Source organism: Serinus canaria, chromosome 7 (genome assembly GCF_022539315.1).
Source record: "Serinus canaria isolate serCan28SL12 chromosome 7, serCan2020, whole genome shotgun sequence".
In the NCBI taxonomy this organism is placed as follows: Eukaryota; Metazoa; Chordata; class Aves; order Passeriformes; family Fringillidae; genus Serinus; species Serinus canaria.
Window position 1 is genome coordinate 15,493,911 of NC_066321.1, and position 17,467 is coordinate 15,511,377.

A 17,467-nucleotide genomic window follows, 5' to 3' on the forward strand; every position below is an offset into this window, starting at 1 on the left:
ACAGGCATGGACCTGGGAAGGACCTGGTTTAAGAAACTACACAACAGCAAAATAAACACGTACAAATGTAGTGGAGTGTCCAATCAAGCCCCTGCAGCTCTAGGGCAGGCAGGGCTCTTGCCTGCCCCCAGCAAAAGACTCCCAGGCAGTGTGGGGCCTGGACCCAAGTCAGCGTCACAGCAGAACTCCTGGTCATGTTCATGACGCTTTCTTGCTGCTCTGGGGCTTCTCAGTGCTGTGCTCCTTGCTCTCACTGTCATCCCTAGTCTGCTGCTGCAGCCACATGCCAGCGTACACACCACCCTTCTGCAGCAGCTCCTCATGTCTGTGAGGAGAGGAGAGGGATGCAGGGTCCTGAGCTGGCCCCAGAGCCAGGGAGGGGATTCCCTCCTCCAGGCCTCCCGTTGTGCTCACCTCCCTCGCTCCACAATATGTCCATCCTTAAGCACCAGGATCTGGTCTGCACCTACCACAGTGGAGAGCCTGCAGGAAAAGCAGGTGTTACCCTGACTTGGGTGGCAGAGGGTTCCTGAGGGTTTGCACGGTGCCAGGAGATGCAACCCCAGGGGTTCTCACCTCCTGAGCAGGGGCCAGGTCTGTGTGCCCCTCTTGCAGGGTCTGGCCAGCACCTCTCAGATCAGCCCCTTCCCTTTGTCCCTACCTGTGTGCAACAACGATGGTGGTGCGGTGGGCGCAAACCTTGGCCAGAGAAGCCTGGATGTTCCTCTCAGTCTCTGTGTCAAGTGCAGATGTCGCCTGCAAGGTGAGACACAACATGAGGAAGGGGCAGAGGTTGTGGGGGCTGCTGCAGAGCTCAGTAAGGCTGGGCTGGGGCCACTATTGTTACCTCATCCAGCAGGATGATGTGGGGACCCTTTAAGATGGTGCGTGCGATGGCAACGCGCTGCTTCTCACCCCCACTCAGCTTCAGCCCCCGCTCTCCCACCTGGGTGTTGTATCCTGCAGCCACAAGAGCAGAAACATGAAGTGCTGGTGCTCTCTGAAATGGAGATGGGGACCTGCTGCCCTGGGAGGTCCTGCTGTGACTACACAGCCATGTGGTGGAGCCTCAGCTTATCCCTGCCCAGGGGCTGATCTAGCCCTGGAAAGAAGGCAGGGAAAGGCAAAGCAAGACAAAATCATGTAGGTGTCCCTGTGGGAGATGTCTCCCAAGGATACCTGTGAGGGCAGCTAGAAGGTCTTAGGGGACCATGGGATGGCAGGAATTGCAGGGGTCTCACCATCAGGAAAAGAAAGGATACGGTCGTGGATGTCAGCAGCCCGGGCTGCCTCCTGTACCTCCTGGTCAGTGGCCAGGGTCCGTCCATAGCGGATATTGTTGGCAATGGTGTCATTGAAGAGCACCGTGTCCTGGGGCACCACCCCAATGTGAGCACGCAGCGAAGCCTGCTTCACCTGGGAGGCAAGGGAGAGGGCTCAGGCAGACCCACACCAAATGCAAAGGTCCCTCCAAAACCCAATGCTACCCTCAGCCATGAGCCCCATTCCTTGAAAGCTATGTGCTGTAGGGTCGCCCTGCACCACAGGCTCAGCTGCATCTCCACTCTGCAGTGGGGGGCCCTGACAGTGCCCTGGACCTTTCCAGGGAGGCGTGGTCAGTACCCAGCATTTCAGCCTGGGGTCCTGCAGTCACGCCATTCTGCCACTTCTGGCACAGCCGTCAGCCTGCAAAGAGGCTGTTGGGGCTGCATGCTCACCCCTGCCCTGGGGAGGTGCTGGTGCCTGCACTGAGCAGTGCTGTGAGGCCCAGATGATCTGGTGTGTCCTCCCTGGTCCTCGGAGGCCCTTCCCCCTCACCTGGGAGATGTCCTGCCCATCAATGCGGATGCAGCCACCCCGTACATCATAGAAGCGGAAGAGCAGACGGATGATGGTGCTCTTTCCAGAGCCTGAAGGTCCCACCTACAAAGGAAAAGGGACTTAAAGATGGCCAATTCCCAGCTGCCGGAGGCCAGGGGCTGGACAGGAAAGGGCTGGTCCCACTGGGGGCTATCCTTCCCACCTTCATATTTTCCACCTTCTCTATCCCCATCCTTCCCTCCACAGTGAACTCACAGTCCCACTCTCACCAGAGCCAGGGTCTGCCCAGGCATCACAGAGAAAGAGACATCCTGCAGGATTTCCTTCCTGGAAGAGGGACAGGGAGAGGGGCTCAGGACCACTCCATGGCCCCACATCCCTGTAGCAGGTCCTCCCCTGTGCCCAGTACCCCATACCCATCTATGTAGCTGAAGTGCACATTCTCAAACTCAATCCGCCCAGCCTCCAAGCGCAGGTCACTGGCATTCACCACATCCTTCACCTGTTGAAGCAGAGGCTCAGGCTCAGAGCCAGCCAATCCCAGGGCAGGACCACAGGCCCAGCAAGGGAGCAAGGTCCAGGAAAGGTGCCACCCACCTCCTGCTCCTCGTGGAAGAGCTCAAACATATTTTCCATGTCCACAAAGGAATTCTGGATCATCCTGAAGAGGGCAAAGACCAGAGAAAAGGGTTTGGGGGAGCATATATCGACCCAGTCACCCATGGAGAGGGGGAGACCAGGCACTTCCACACCTCCCAGCATTACCTATAGTAAGTCCCGAACCAGTTGAGCGGTGTGTAGAGCTGGATTATGTAGGTGCCAAAGAGGACAAAATCCCCCACCTGGAAGGGACAGGGTATAAGGGTCTGTAACCACCAGCCCCAGGGCCCCACCTCAGCAGGGGTCTGCACAAGCTGGCACTAGCTTTACCTGCAGTTTGTTTTCGGTGACAAAGTAGGCACAGAGCAGGGAACCTGCCAGCAGCCCTAGGCCAATGACCAGGTTCTGGGTCTGGTTGAGGAGGCCCAGCGAGGCACTGACCTTCCACTCTGAGACCTGGAAGAGAAAGTCCTGTAGGATGCTGCTGCCTCTAAACCAGACCCATGGTGATCCATATAATGGTGGATCCCCATAGGTGCCTGTGAGGTTTGTCTTCTTCCCCCTTGGTGCCCCTAAAGGTACTGAGCACCCCATACCTGGTACTTGACAATGGCATTGTTAAAGCGGTTCACCTCATAGCTCTCTGCATTGTAGTACTTCACCTACAGGAGCAGAGCTGGTATCAGCACCCAAGCAGTCCTCAGTGACCTCCCCCACAACTCCTACAGTACCGTCTCGAAATTGAGGAGTGAGTCCACAGCCCGGGACTTGGCCTCGTTGTCCCGCGTGTTCATGTCCCGACGGTACTTGGTTCTCCACTCAGTGATGAAGATGGTCAGAGCTGTGGACAGGAGGAAGCTGCATTGCAAGGCTCCTGCCACCCCACAGCCAGGCAGCCCTGGACTCTGAGCCCCCCCCCACTCACTCAGGTACAGGCTCATACACACGAAGATGATGAGGCCAAACCAAGCGCTGAAGACCGAGGTGAAGTAAACTATGCTGATGACAATATCCGCAATGGTGGGGACAATGCTGAAGATGATGTAGCTGGGGGGTGGGAGGGGAAATGGGGCATCAGCCCAGGTCGGTGAGGCTGCCCAGCCAACCCCCCCACCCACCATGGGCACACTCTCACCTGAGCAGGTTGTTGATGCTGCTGGTGCCCCGGTCCACGCTACGCAGGACCTCACCAGTGCGACGCCCCAGGTGCCAACGCAGGGACAGCCCATGCAGGTGGGCAAAGAGCTGCACCTGCACCTGCCTGTTGGTGAACTGCTGCACCCACACCCACAGGAAGGTCCGCAGGTTGCTCACAAAGCCAGTGGAGCCTGCAGGGCAACATTGAAAGCTCAACCAAGATAAGCCCCACTGGGGCATGCAGAAGACTTCCCAAAGTCCAGCTGGGAAAGGGGGATTTGGGATGAAGCCCATTCACTGTCCCTAACCTGGGACCAGCCCAGGTTGTTGATTCCAAGAGAGCAGCAGTGATGGGGCATATGGGCTTCCCTGGCCACCCCAGAACTGGTATGATGTGCCCAATATCATCTCTCGTCAGTGCCCCATCCTTCCCAATAGTCCTCACCAGCACCTCCACCTTGCAGGAACTTCAGTCCCACATAGCTGCAGACAGTCCAGGCCAGGGTGTGCCAGGGAGTACCCACTGTCAGCTCATTCACTGTGGGAAGTGTGCCGAGGGTCAGGACGGAGGGACAGGGAGTATCCCAGAGTGCCAGTGGGAACCAGACCCAGCAGCCAGTGCTGGTCCCGGACCCCCTGGACTCTGCTCCTGCCAAAGCCCTGCAGCCCTCCAGGGCTCAGGGCTTTGGCAGGAGCAGAGTCCAGGGGGTCCGGGTGATCCACATAATGGTGGATCACCCGGACCCGGTGTCCTGGGTCTCAACACCCCCCTGTACTTGGTGAGGCTGTGGTAAGCCTCACACATCAAGCTCCAGGTGCCTCACCAATTTTCTTGTAGTAGATGGGGACGAAGACATTGATGGCCCGCTCCAGCCCCATGAGTGCCATGCAGAACAGCACCAGCCCCTGCAGCAAGTGGTTGCCCCTCGGCCACATGTACGGCACCAGCAGCCGCAGCTTCCTCCGGAAATCCTTCCAGGTGGAGGTGGTCCTGCTGGCATCAGTCAGGAGTGGCTGGGGGAGAGCAGACCAAGGAGTCATTGCCCTGGCACTCCAATCCAGCTGGCAATGGTCCTGGGCAACATCCCAAGAAAACCAGTCCCACTCCAGAGTGCCCACTCCATCCTTCAAACAGGGCAGCATCCTAGTGACAGCAAGCAGGGAGCTTGGGCAGCCCTAAACCTTGTCCTCCCACATCTCATGAAGATGCTAATCTCAGGGCAGCTGTATTTCCATTTTATCCCCAGCTCCTTTCTGGCCATATCCTAAAATTGCTTCAGTCCCAGGACTCACCTGGCAGTTTTCCACATCCCGCTCCTCCTCATTGATTAGCAGCATGTAGGGCTTGTGGGGTAGCCCTGGGGCCTTCATGCCCAGGATGAAGAGCATGAATGTGCAGATGTAACGCAGCAGCCAGAAGCCAAACTGCACCTGAATGGAGAATGAGAGTTCAGCATCTCAGCTGGCCCTCAGCACAACCCTGAGCACGGGATGGGTATGATCTGAGAGAGACAATGAGCAGAGCATGGGGATGGGGTGCAGTGTGCCAGTGTGCAGTGCCCCATGCAGCTCAGTGGGAGACCCTGGTTAAGCACAGCACTTCATGCAGCACCCAGACTTTTTCCTTCCTCCTGGCATCATCTGGCTCCATGCCCTCTGGCTCAAAGTGCACCTGCCCTAAAGGGGTACATGGGGGCAAAGGACTGTGGGAAGCAGGGAAACACACCTAGTTCTGCACCTGAGTCTGGGCTGGCAAGAAGCTGGACAGGAGCTGGGTGGGGCATGGAGAGATGTGTGATAACTGAGCTTTAGACTGAAATATCTGGCAGATGTGGGTGCAACCCAGAACTGTAAACACACTGGGCATAGCAGGTCATGACATGCATACTCCAGCCCCACACCATAATGCTGCAGCCCCTCCCATCCCCAAAAGTACCTTGCCCCCTTTCCCTGGCCACACATCCCCAGCCCACCTTGTGGTTGGTGTTCTCCAGTGCCCACCACCACAGAGGGCTCCTCCAGCACACCAGGGTCAGGTTCTCAGCAGCAAAAGCCAGTGCCCAAAAGAGGAGGAGGACAGTGCCATGTCCCCGTGTTCGGTCATGGGCCAGCACCCGGGTATGCTCCAGCTGCAGGAGGGCAATGGCACAGCCCCAGCTGAGGGCCCAGAGGCAGGCATACAGCAACATATACCCATAGAGCTGTCTCAGCCCCACTCCTTGCCACAGCAGCCCACCAAAGGGCTGCAGGGCCAGGAACAGGGACAGCAGGACCTGGCCACGGTAGAGGCGAGAGCGGGGAATGTACTTGGGCTCCATGGCACGGCTGAAGCGGGCGTAGCAGGCATACTGCAGGGCACCCAGCAACAGGCAGACACTCAGCAGCACAGATGGCACCAATGTGAAGAAGAAGCAGGGCTGGAAGCCTTGCTGGACCCAGGCCTGGGTGATGGAGTTGTTGCCCTCACAGTAACCCCCCAGCACGGCCATCCTCGCAGGTCACCAGCTGTGGAGAGAAGAGAACCCAAGGCAAGGTTTCAGGATGGGCTGTGATACCACCTGCACAGAGGGACTCAGTGGGATGGCATGGCCAAGCAGCAAGGGCCCTCATAGGGCCGGGGCAAGTACCGCTGGACATGGACACACATGACACGCTGCATGCAGCACACACAAAGCGGTGCATGCAAGCAGGGCCAGCTTTGCATGGAGATAGCCATGAGCACCACAGCTGCTGTGTGCCCTGGATGGGGGCACAACATTAGACTGGGCCCTCCAGAGACCCCCGGGCGCCTGAGAATGCCCTCGGACACGAGAACAGCGGGAGCCGCAGGGACAGGAAAGCAGAATGAAGCTGGGAACGGTCTCAGGTGGGAGGGAGCAACAGCGGTGATGCAGCGGCAGTGGCGCGGGTGGGAGAGCGGGCGGGGATGCGGAGGATGCTCGGGGAACCGCGGGGCCGTGCGTTGGAAAGGCAAGGGCAAAGACAGGGACGCATCACGGAAAAACTCGCGGAGGGTGAGGCAGAGGCCGCGCCGGATGAATGCCCGGGCGGTGCAGGCGCCGCTCAGGCCCGGTACAGGCGGTCGCGGCCCCGCTGCCGCCGCGTCTCACCGGCCGCCGTGTCGGCCTCGCCGCGCCAGCTCACCTGCCCTGGGCCGCCGACCTTGGCCCGGTGCGGGCCCCGCGCCGCCGCCCGCCGCTGCCAGCCGGGCCCCGGCGCCGTTCCGCCCCGCCCCGCCCCGCTCCCCGCCCCGTGCCGGCACCGCCGGCTCCTGCCCGCCCGCCTCCTTCCCGGCACCGGTGCCGCAACCCCTGCGTGTGTCCCTTCCCCGGACCCCCGTGCCCTGCCCCAGACGGCACGGACGACCTCCCCCAGCGCCGGGGATGGGGACGGGTCGGTGCCATGGAGCACACTCCCAGGCCGGTAGCCACGGAGGGTCTCCGCCTCCGACGTGAGACGCCCCGCTCTCACTTATCGCCGCCGCCAGTCCGGCCGTGCGGTGCCGCGATAGCCCCAGGAGCCCCAGCTGGGCCTCCAGAGGTCAGGCAGGACGGGGCACTGCCCTCTCGGAGATAAATATAGCCCCTGCCTCCTCCTGCGGCTGCGACTACGCTCCGGGGAGCTCCCTGTGCCTTCTGCTGCCATCGTAAGCCTGGCGCAGGCGGGCTGCACGGTACCACAGAGCGAAGGGAGACTCGAACACAGGCAGGGATGATACACCCCATCTTTATTAGACGGCTATACAGCTGTACAGCGAGGGCACGAGGATATGATACTGCACTCCCCAGGGACCATCGTGCCCGCACATCTCAGGAGGAGATGAGGAAGAGTGGCTCGCCATGCACATGGGACACTGACGATACAAGCAAAACATGCGGCAAAGACTTGGGCCTGCTATGCCTGGCCTCTCCCTCCTGCCAGCCCAGGGAAAGATCCAGAGCTTCCCCCTGCCCCAGGGCACTGCCTCCAGCCGTTCAGCTGTACAGACCAGCAACAACTCCATTAGGAAGCCCAGACACAGTGTCCCATAGGACCAGAGAGGGGAGGCAGCAACCTGGGCACCAAGAGAAGCCACTGGAAAATCTGGGTTCCTAGATTTGCTTTCTGCTTTCTTTCACCAAGCCATGACAGCCCCAAGCTGAAGCTGCTGTGGAGCAGTTGCAGCCACTTCTCCATGGAAGGACCCCAGCAGCACCAGGTCCACAGAGCCCTGACCCCAGCACTGAGGAGCTGATCCCCGCCCTGAGCTCTGCTTTAGAACGCTCTGTTTGATCTCATACAGACCCCAGAGCAGTTGTAGCTCCAGCCCTGCCCAGCCCTCCCCATGGCAATAAAGAACCTGCTACCCCAAAGAGCCTGCCTCTGTGCAAGCCCCCTGGGCCTGCTCATGCCCGGCTACCTGGGTGCAGAAGCATTGGCAGCAGGTGGCTTAGAGCTGTCCCAGGCTCAAAGGGCAGAGGGCAATAACCCTGGCACAAGAAGAGGGATGGCCCTGGACTCCAGAGACAGCAGAGGAGGATATGCGGTGCTCGCAGAGTGCATGACAAAAGCAAGCAGCCCCTGCCAGAGGCAAGGGGAATGGAAAGTAAGTCATGGGCAGGAGTTAGCTGGGATGCAATTCCCCAAAAGCTGCAAAGAGAAAAGAGGGAAAACAGGAGGATGGTGGGAAGGTCTTGTCTGAGGCTATATTGCACAGCTAGGATCCTGATTCCCTACCACCATCCCAAGTCTGGGCTGAGGTGTGCCTCTCCTTTCTGGATTCAGGATGCCCCTCCTTGCTCTGCCAGGCATGAGACAGCTGCATGGTCTCCACAGCAGCTGAAACCATGTAAGCAAAAGGAAGGTTTCAGGAGGAAAGGAGAAGCTGGAAACCTCTGGGCAAGATTTCAGAAGAACCAAACCCTTTGCCAGGGAAGAGGAAAGGCCCAGTTCCACAGGAACAGCTGCATCAGAAGGACAGAACCAATACAACAGCACCTGGGCATGGGAAAAAGGCCTTTTCTTGTGCCTGGAGAAAAGGAACCAACACACAGAGCACAAGACCTTCATGGTGGGCTCTGAGTGGGGTGTGAGCACTCCCAGAAGATAACGGGCTGCTCCACACTGGGGTCTCTTTGGCACTGCAGGAGGGCCCACTAGTAGCCCACATCCCATAGGTGCCATACATGGGACAATGCTGCTGCCCTGGCATGGAAGTATCACTCCAATGACCCTTTCTTGCATGCAGGGAATGGGCCAGCTGTCATGAGTCAGGGAAGAGCTGCAGCATCCTGGATCGAACCAGAGCTCTTCCCACCAGCTCTATATCTCACCTGTAGTCATACCAGCAGCAGCCACCAGAGCCTCTGCAGGATGCTGGGACAGAGGGCTGGGTGACTGCCCCACTGTTGTCCTGCTCTCGGCTAAGAGGCACAACACTGGTCCTCTCTGGGAGGACTAACATGGTCCTAGGCACCTTCTCAGAGCTGCAGGCAGGGCAGTGTGGTGCTACAGGCTGAGCTCCCTCAGACCACCCTCAACAACTCCTGCCCTCATTTTGATGGCAGGTCTCAGCTTCAGGTGCACATCTGGATGGAGCTGATGCCATCTCTTATCCTCTGAAGAGCAGCTGCTGCTGCCATCTCCAAACCAGTCCACCAGCAGCTCCTCACTGCTAGTCCCGTCACATCAGTTTCCACAGGCTCTGCAGAGATTCTCCGACACGGACGACACAGATGTGAACACAGACACAGGTATGTACTCACACACGCATTCACCCCACAAGTCAGAGTGGCGTTGACTTGACACATGGCTAGACACAAGGTGCCACAGCAAATACGCTGGCCTGGCAAGTTTTGTCTCTTCAGCAATTGATGGCAACAAAATGTCCACTCAGTACAGGAGAAGAATCAAGCCCATGCCACATCCTGCTGTCCAGGTGGCTACCAATCTGCAAGCCCCATGAGATCCCCAGTCTACCAGGCTATACCTGCAAGACAGAGAGAGAATGTGGCACCTACTGGGACCAGCTGCCAGCACCCCAACCTGGCATCAGAGTACACCTTGCTCCTCTCAGCCACAACCATCACCCTTACCTTATGAATCTGTGGCGGAAGCTCGTCCTCCGAGCTCTCCTCTGGCACAGGCTCTGGGTGCCGCGCTGACTGCCCGTCCTCAGCCCAGCCTCCCAGAGGAAGGCGGGAGAAATGCGATGGGGCTCTGTGCACTGTGCCTGGGTCTGCAAGAGAGACAAGAAACTGGATTACCTACCTGGGAGACTGCCAGGGTCTAGCCAGTCCATAAAGAACATCGGTTACACAGCTCTGACCTGAACTCAGACTCTGCCTGGCTCTGTACCTGTGATGCCACCGTATCGCCGCTGGAAGCCTGTCTGCAGCGTGGCTGTCTCCTCGGCAGGCTGCCGTGGTGAGGAGAAGGGGTAGCTGGCAGAGCGGGGAATGGGGACGGGGCCACCCCGCTGAGTGTCCAGCTCTTCATGGGCACTCTCCCCACTCTCGTCACTCTCTCTTCGGTGCCAAGTGTGCCGCTCGGGCTCCAGCTGGGCATGCTGCTTGTGCAACTGCAAGCCATAACACGAGTGACTCAGCTGCGTGGGAGAAACCAGATGCCCAAACACACCCTCTCCACAGCACTGCATGCACACTTGGTTTTCTCGTCACAATGGACAGGGCAGCCCAGTCCTGCCTGCCTTGCTCCATGCCCCTCTGGCCAGCCCAGCTCTGGGTTGCTCACCTCGTGCATGTAGAGGGCATGAAGACTCATCTCAGTCGAGGCATACTCCGACAGGATCATGCTCTGCAGTTGACCCTCCCAGGCGCTGCTCCCTGAGCTCACGGTCCTTGCATCAGCACTGCCACAGAACACACCAGTAGTGTTTCCTGCCCAGGTGCCCCCACAACACCCAGCCCCTCTCACTCTAATGTCAGGCTCACAGAGATCTGCTCCTGAACTGGGTATGAAGAGGCCCCTCTGCCGCATCTCCCAAAATACACAAGCCCTTCTACGGCACTGCCTCTTCCCTACAGAGGGGTCTCTCACCACTGTAGTACCTACAGGAGAACAACTGGATCCTGACACTATCCTTTGGGGCCAGCCTTAGCACCTGGCACCAGCACCTAGACCTCAGTCTAACTCTGCTTGTCAATGTCCCTTGCTGTCCAGACTGCAGAGATAAATGTCACCATGCATCTAGGACAACAGGATGGCATTTGGGCAAAGGGTAAAGGAATGTCCAAGGTGTCTGGCTGCTCTTCTCCAGCCAGGAGCTTACCCAGAGGCTGTCATGGCACTGGCACCACGAGGCTGGGCTCCCTCTCCATCCCTTCCCGAGGCCTGGAAGCCACTGGAAGGCTGCTGGGCAGACTGGAGTGGGGAGAAGGAACGCAGAGCCGAGGCCACTTCTGAGAGATGGCGGGAAGCCTGTCCATCCCGGCTCACGTGAAAGCCCAGTGCTGAGGAGCCTGCTATCACATTGGCAATCAGGCTGTGAGGCTGCAGAGTTGAAAGAGAAAGAGTCACTGTCCTGTGCAGAGCTGGAGGACTGATCTCACCACACACAGAGCTGGGCTATTTTTTGGCCCCTCTCCCATCTCACAGGGCTCTAGGACAGCCTGTTACCTTCTCTAGAAAACCAGAAGTGTCCCAGATAGTGCTGATCTACCACATTTTCATCCCCAGAAACATCCCAGGCAAGGGCAAAATTACCCAGAGGGCCTGATGATGAATTTGCCAGCATGTAGCAAGCACCCCAAGAACAACCCTCATGCCCTGACCCTGGGCACCTCTGACTCCGACTGCAGGGACTGGATGGAGCTGAAGAGGGCATTTTCGGGGAGCACAGCCTGCTGAGCCAGGGCCACGCTGCTGTCCCGGTGCACCCGCTCCTTCAGGAAGCCGATGAAGGCTGTGCTCTCGCGGGGTGGCTGCCACTTGGGGTTGGTGATGGCAAAGTGCATGAGGGATAGCTCCGTCTTGCCATCCTCAGCCTGCTGGTAAATGGAGGCCTCCGTCTTTCCTGCTGACATCCACTGTGGACAAGAGACGAGTAATGAGAGACAGGATCTCCTTTGCAACCCTGCCAGCCCTGGGAATCCTGCAATCAGTCTGGGCAAAGCATGCAACACCCAGCCCATGCAAGGCCATGGCACCCTATCTAGCAGGTGCTACACCAGAAGTCCCCACGCTCATTCAGCCATCTCAAGAGAAGAAGCAACAAACAGAGTTTGTTCCAACTCCATCTCAGAACATGAATTGCTGCAATGGAACTTGGGAGCTGGGAACAGTCACACAGACAGGAACAATTAGAGTCAACAAATAACTCTTCTTAAAAGCTTCCTGCCACAATGAGTTCACTTCCTTCCTAGTTGATGACTGTGTCACTAGGAAGTCTTTCCCTAGGCAAGTAATCTAAATTCCAAGGCACACAAAACAGATGGACCCCTTTTCCCTCCATCATAGATTTTTCATAATGGAAAATGCTTCCTATTTCCTCTAGACTGCTTCTCTCCTGAGCACAAGCAGGAGAGAAGTGATCACACTTTCTAAATGTCCACATTTCACCCTCCGGAGGAGACAGAACCCTTGGCTGTGAAAACAGGCAATGACATCAAAGACATGACACAGCCTGATTCCCGAAGCATCTGGTCAATAATCACAGCTGGGCCACAAGAGCCTTCTGGAGCTGGTGACCTGTGGTGCCAAACCCAGACACCCTACCAAGAGATGGGTGGCTGAGCTGTGGGCTGCCAGGAGTGGCGAGTTCAGGCCTCTCATGGGTCTAAAGGACCAGACAAGCTGGTGGGCAGCACAGGACCTACCGCAGGGTGGCCGTGCTGGCGCACGTCCATCTGGGCAAAGGAGCAGGTGTCACCCACACCCACCACCTCCACAGTGAAGTTACGGAAGAAGTCAACAATGTCCAAGGACTTGGGCCGCAAGCAGATGATGAGGATCAAAGGGGTAATGATGGGACTCAGGAGCTCTTCCAGGATGAAGACCTAAGCACAGAAATGATGGGTTCAGCACAAACTTGAGGGTCAAAAAACCCACAATCCCAAAAAAGACCCCAGAGATAGCCCTCCATCTTCTGGAGCAGGGCATCTCTGAGGATGCTGCCTTGTTCCTCTATGAGCCCAGGAACTGTTGAGCTCTCCAGCACTTTCTCCATCCTGTGATGGGGGTAAGTCCCCAGCCCCACAGTTAAGCCAAGCTCACCGCTTTGTACTGGAAGAGCTGGGCAAACTCATCCCTGGTCTCATAGCGGTGGGCATTGCCCTGCCAGTGGTCAGGCATGTAGTGGATGTGTGCCAGGATAACTCGCAGCAGCTGCTCTGGGCAAAAGACCAGGTGCTGGTCAGGGATGAAAGACCTGCACGACAGGACAGGGAAACATCACAGCATTACACCCCAGTTCCTGGGAGATGTCATCCTGGGAGGGCAGGGTTACTGGCCCATATCACAGCTCTACCTGTAACCTTCCAACCAGACCAGCACCTCATACCACACAACCACTGCAGCCAGGATCACTACCTCTCCCCAGCCATGCCCCTCATCCACACAGACTCACATCCATTTGCAAGCAAAGAGCATGTTTACGTGGATTGCTGCCAGACCCTCTGCTCCCTACAGCACTGCCAGGAGCACGGGGGCAGCACAGACCCACCTCACCTGCACACTGTGATGCCCACCCCGAGCAGGGTGACCGTGGTCAGGACGTGCTCAACTGCAAGCACGTCCTCATCATAGATGGTGAGAGCGATGAGCACAGCCAGGATGGAGCCAGCAAAGAAGGCCACGTTCTTGGCCACGATGGTGAGAAGCGGAGAGATAAAGCAGTTCATGTACTTGGAAGCTGGCTTGTACCCCTTGCTGAGGCGCGAGTGCAGTTCGTGATCCAGCTCGTTGAAGTGACGCAGGTAACAGCGGCCATAGAGAGACCAGCAGCGGGCACCCAGGCTGCCCGGCTCCCGCTTCAGGATCTCCGTGTAGCTGAAGAAAGCATAGAGGATCTGCCAGATGAGGATGAGGGGGCAGAGGAGGAAGTTAGCAATGCCAATCCAGAGGATGCGAGTGCTGAGCTTCTCAGCCAGCTCCAGGCGGTTCCCGGCCCGCTTGTATTCAGCCTTCAGGCTCCACTCATTCTCAAAGAGGGAGCCGGGACCCCAGAAGAAGATGAGCTCAAAGTTGTACTTGAGCCCACGCGTGTAGAAGACGGTGTCTCCCAGCAGGGGCAGGCGGAAGCGGATGGGCAGCAGTGACTTGTTCACCATGGCCACCATGTAGTTCTTGAAGCGGAGGATGCGGTGATAGATGTCCAGCTCTGTCAGCTCCTTCTTGTGGATGCAGATCTGGTGCTCCTTCTGGATCTGCACAATGCGAGCCTGCACCTCCTGCCAGGTGTAGTAAGGCAGGGTGGACTGGAAGATGGACAAGCAGCAAGATTAGGAGCAAGAAGTATCCAGGGACAGAAGCCACACACCTCAGGGTGCTGACAAAGTGCATGCAACACCAGGGCGTGAGGCACCTTTTGGCACTACTTCAGCCTCCAGCAGGCAAACCCCACACCTTGTCTTGGTGCCCTTTACCCCCTAGATTAGCACAGATGACTGTTTCCCAGCCACGCATGCACCAGCTTCCTTGGAGGCATAAACACAGGTCCAGGCTTCTGTGGTGCCTCCCAGAGCTGCCATTTGGAATCAGCAGGGAGAAACAAACAAGGAAGGGACTTAAGCAGCGTCCCAGAGGGAGTCCATGGAAAAACTGGGGACAATCCAAGCCTTTCAGCTCACCCCACCTTTCTCAAGCTACTTTCTCCCTCCAAAGGACACGCACATGCCTTTTCATGTTGTTCATCAGAGCAACAACTCTGGACTAGGAGTCTATGCAAGCCTCAAACCCCTTCTGTGACACACTGATCTGCTGTGTGACCTTCACAACTAAGTAGCTCCAAGCCTCCCAAATAAACAAGGAAGCTGAGGTTGTTCACATCCCAGGGAGGTACGAGGATATCCTCACTTATGCCTCCTCTGTGGAAGGCACAGCAGAAAAGGCCACCGCTAAAGGATACACATATTGGGTGGCATATGGCAGAGGCATGCGCCAGCAGGCGGAGAGGCAGACTGAGCACAGAGAGGTTAACACGGAATAAACTGGCTGCTCGAGAAGAGGCTGAAAGGAGATCATGTGGCTATGGAGCAGAGGGAAGAGTGCTCAGTCTGACAGAGAAGAGGAGAGGCATGAAGGCAAGTTGCAACCACCAGCAAATGCCTCCCATGACCCTCGGCAGCCCTGCGTGCAGCCCCTGGCTCAGCGACTTACCATGGGGATCTTCAGGGCATTGATGTAGAAAGAATGAATCTCCCAGTAGCAGCAAATATTGTAGATAAATTTCACGAGTCGGTGGATCCAGAAAACCCCAGCTATCACCAGGATGCAGATGAGGAAGCTGTTTGCCTGGATTCTGAGAGCAAGAAGAGGCAAGTAGTGGGACACAGGCCCAGACAGGAGCCCTGAGTATGCAGGAAAACAAGAGCAGTGGATAACATGTCCCCCCCTGCCCCTACCTTGCACTGCAGACATTTGGAGGCAGGAAGGCATCTGGCAGAGTCACCTTAATGGGCTCAGTGGGATGCTGGCTGTGATTTAATGCTTTGTTGGCAAAGAGGATGTCATAATCAACACAGCTGATAAGAAAGGTGGTGAATGCCACTACAAAGATGAACTGCCTGTGAAAAAAGAGAAGTGTTGTGAGGGAATCACCCTTCTGCTCCACCACAAAACGTGAAGCAGCCAGGGTCATATGCCACGGAGATGCAATCCCACTGCCAGGTCATCAGGAATGCTCACAGGCAATGGTTTCTTAAAGTGAAACGCAGGTCTGGGGCATGGAAAACCCTGATGAAGGGGAGACAGCATAATTATGAAAGGAGCCCTTCCACCTACACAGCTGCAAGGGCTTGGCAAGTGCCTGTGGCTGTTCCCCAGCAGCCACAACAGGGGGGAACCTGCACTTACATGAGCTCAAAGATCTCTCCAATGAGCATGCAAGTGAAGCCATTCTTCTGATGCAGGTTATAGACGTGAAAGCTGCAGTCAAGGAACACACCATGGAGACTCCTTTCTGATGAAGGATGAAGAGGCTTCTGTCCCACTGATTTCCACAGCTCCTCAGCCAAGTCTCCCTTTACAACCAAGAAAAAATCTCTCCAACCCCTACTCATCAGCAAGTTGGTTCCCCACCGCAGGAAAACACACTCTGCCCAGGTAATACAGCTGGGGTAGAGGGACTTAGCTTCGTTCATGCTCCCTTCCTTCCTGCACTCAACACCCATAGCAGGGGTCTGTTCAGCACAGAGCAGAAACTCAGGCTGCACAACGCTGGCTAGGGCAGGGCAGGGTAGGGAAGGACAAGACAGAGACAAACAAAATGCATTTAGTGGCACCTGGCACCACTCCTGCCCCCAGCAATGTGGTCAGCATAATTAACACCATTTCATAAGGCAAGCAGCCCTTCTGTGTCACTGAGGGTGTCACCTATTAGTGGGTCACCCTTTGCCCAGTTATCAGGCACTGAAGGTCCTGTGAACCAAGTAGATAAATCAAACGGGTTTCTGCTTTCCCTCCCCATGGGCCTCAAGATTCCTTGGCACCAGTCTGATTACTCTCTTCCGTGCTGTCCTTGAAGGTCCCAGGCACCTGGCCAACCCAACAGAGGTGATGACCCGATCACAGAAGAGGGAAGTATTAACAGCACCCATAGCACTATCCACAAAATCAAGGAGTTACAAATCCTAAGTGGGAACTTGTATCACAGCTGCTGGTGGACAGTGAGACCCAGGACCCCTCAGCAGCCAGGGATACCCCCGCTGTCATGTGCTTCCAATGAGGACTAAGTGAATGACTCAAATTCTTTTATGTGATTTTTGAGTCTTCATTATGTTCATTATTGATATAGCAAACCATATATTAAGATATGTCCAGATCTGTAAAGAGTCCAGCTGATTAGAAACCACAAACTAAGAGATACTATAAAATTCTGTTCTATACTACTTATAAAATTGTACTACACTGATTCTGCCTACAGAAATCCTGTACTACCCTGATTGTAAATGCCACATTAGCAATAAAATCCTGTTAAGAATATAACACATTAACTGTAACGACAACAGTATCATTGTCACTTTCCCAAGAATTCCTAGAAGCACATGTATGACCCTGTGTCAAGAGACAGCCTCCCAAGGCAAGGGGGGGTCCTGTCAGCCCCTCTAGAGCTGTGTAGTGTCCTACAGGGATGGCTGATACTGCTCAAGCTCCAAGTTATACAAATCTCCATGTTTTCCCTGTACTTAGAGCCGGGAGGAGGGGAATACATCCCGCCTGACCCTCGCCCTGCAAAAGGATATGCGAGAGAAGAACAGGTCGAGGTTCTCGATGTGATGCCACGGAGCTGAAGGAAGAAGCAGCACAGGGTGAGGGGTTCTCAGCACACCCACCCCTGGTGTTGTGACCAGCACAACCTACCCCTTCCCCCGCTGCCCCTGGCACCCGAGGCGCCGCACCAGCCCCGCAGCCGCCACCCCGGCCCCCCCTTGGTGTCCAGCCTCTCCCCTACGCCCCCGGCCTCTTCCGCACCCCGCCGCCGGCCAGGCCCCAGCCCCCGGTGCCATCGCTCACACTTGGCGCCCTCGGGGACGTGGACGAGCAAGTCGCCGCCACCGGGGGGAGACTCGGTGGAGGAGCTCTCCAGGCGCTGGTACTGCGTCTCGAAGTGGGCCATGGCGGGGCCCCGCGCCGCCGCCGCCGCCACCGGCGCGGCCCGGCCCGGCCCGGCCCTGGCGCGGCCCGCTTGGCCCCGCCCGCGACTGGCGGGCACGGCGCCCAATGGCGAGCGGGGGGTGGGACACGGGAGGCC

General features: G+C 57.0%; 2 protein-coding genes across 5 annotated transcripts; both read right to left on the bottom strand.

Moving 5' to 3' along the window:
• Positions 1-11: 11 nt before the first annotated feature.
• On the bottom strand, positions 12-6,834 carry ABCB6 (ATP binding cassette subfamily B member 6 (Langereis blood group)). Of its 3 annotated transcripts, XM_050977039.1 has the most exons (20): positions 6,703-6,834; positions 5,532-6,063; positions 4,852-4,989; positions 4,383-4,572; positions 4,004-4,096; positions 3,557-3,749; positions 3,347-3,468; positions 3,153-3,262; positions 3,018-3,083; positions 2,752-2,877; positions 2,587-2,663; positions 2,419-2,482; positions 2,238-2,323; positions 2,091-2,148; positions 1,819-1,923; positions 1,242-1,416; positions 848-960; positions 662-756; positions 415-483; positions 12-325 (listed from the first exon to the last, which is right to left on the bottom strand). In XM_050977039.1, the coding sequence occupies exons 2-20, from the start codon at positions 6,045-6,047 to the stop codon at positions 199-201; spliced, it is 2,523 nt and encodes an 840-aa protein (XP_050832996.1). In that variant the 5' UTR covers positions 6,048-6,063; positions 6,703-6,834; the 3' UTR covers positions 12-198. The 3 variants fall into 3 exon arrangements, with proteins under 3 accessions (XP_050832996.1, XP_050832997.1, XP_050832998.1); XM_050977040.1 differs by lacking the exon at positions 6,703-6,834 and having other exon boundaries at positions 3,365-3,468; XM_050977041.1 differs by lacking the exons at positions 4,004-4,096; positions 6,703-6,834.
• A 434-nt stretch (positions 6,835-7,268) lies between these two features.
• Positions 7,269-17,401, bottom strand: ATG9A (autophagy related 9A). Of its 2 annotated transcripts, none has more exons than XM_030241739.2 (14): positions 17,230-17,401; positions 16,959-17,002; positions 15,571-15,635; positions 15,120-15,281; positions 14,875-15,016; positions 13,225-13,973; positions 12,772-12,925; positions 12,375-12,554; positions 11,331-11,585; positions 10,829-11,049; positions 10,291-10,408; positions 9,895-10,117; positions 9,633-9,775; positions 7,269-9,526 (listed from the first exon to the last, which is right to left on the bottom strand). In XM_030241739.2, exons 1-14 carry the CDS (start codon positions 17,330-17,332, stop codon positions 9,521-9,523), a joined length of 2,565 nt encoding a protein of 854 aa, XP_030097599.1. In that variant the 5' UTR covers positions 17,333-17,401; the 3' UTR covers positions 7,269-9,520. The 2 variants fall into 2 exon arrangements, with proteins under 2 accessions (XP_030097599.1, XP_030097600.1); XM_030241740.2 differs by having other exon boundaries at positions 11,340-11,585; positions 17,230-17,400.
• Positions 17,402-17,467: the final 66 nt, after the last annotated feature.

Bases quoted from the DNA above. Each gene is read 5' to 3' on its own strand.
- ABCB6 (XM_050977039.1), bottom strand. From the start codon at position 6,047: ATGGCCGTGCTGGGGGGTTACTGTGAGGGCAACAACTCCATCACCCAG. The intron at 4,097-4,382 runs GTGAGGCACCTG...CACTTCCCACAG, and splicing joins CATCTACTACAAGAAAATTG to TGAATGAGCTGACAGTGGGT. The intron at 3,750-4,003 runs GTGAGGACTATT...GTTGCCCTGCAG, and splicing joins CCTGCAAGGTGGAGGTGCTG to GCTCCACTGGCTTTGTGAGC.
- ATG9A (XM_030241739.2), bottom strand. From the start codon at position 17,332: ATGGCCCACTTCGAGACGCAGTACCAGCGCCTGGAGAGCTCCTCCACC. The intron at 15,282-15,570 runs GTAAGTGCAGGT...CTTTTTTCACAG, and splicing joins GGAGAGATCTTTGAGCTCAT to GCAGTTCATCTTTGTAGTGG. The intron at 11,050-11,330 runs GTCAGGGCATGA...TCAACTCTGCAG, and splicing joins CGGAGTCAGAGGTGCCCAGG to CCTCACAGCCTGATTGCCAA.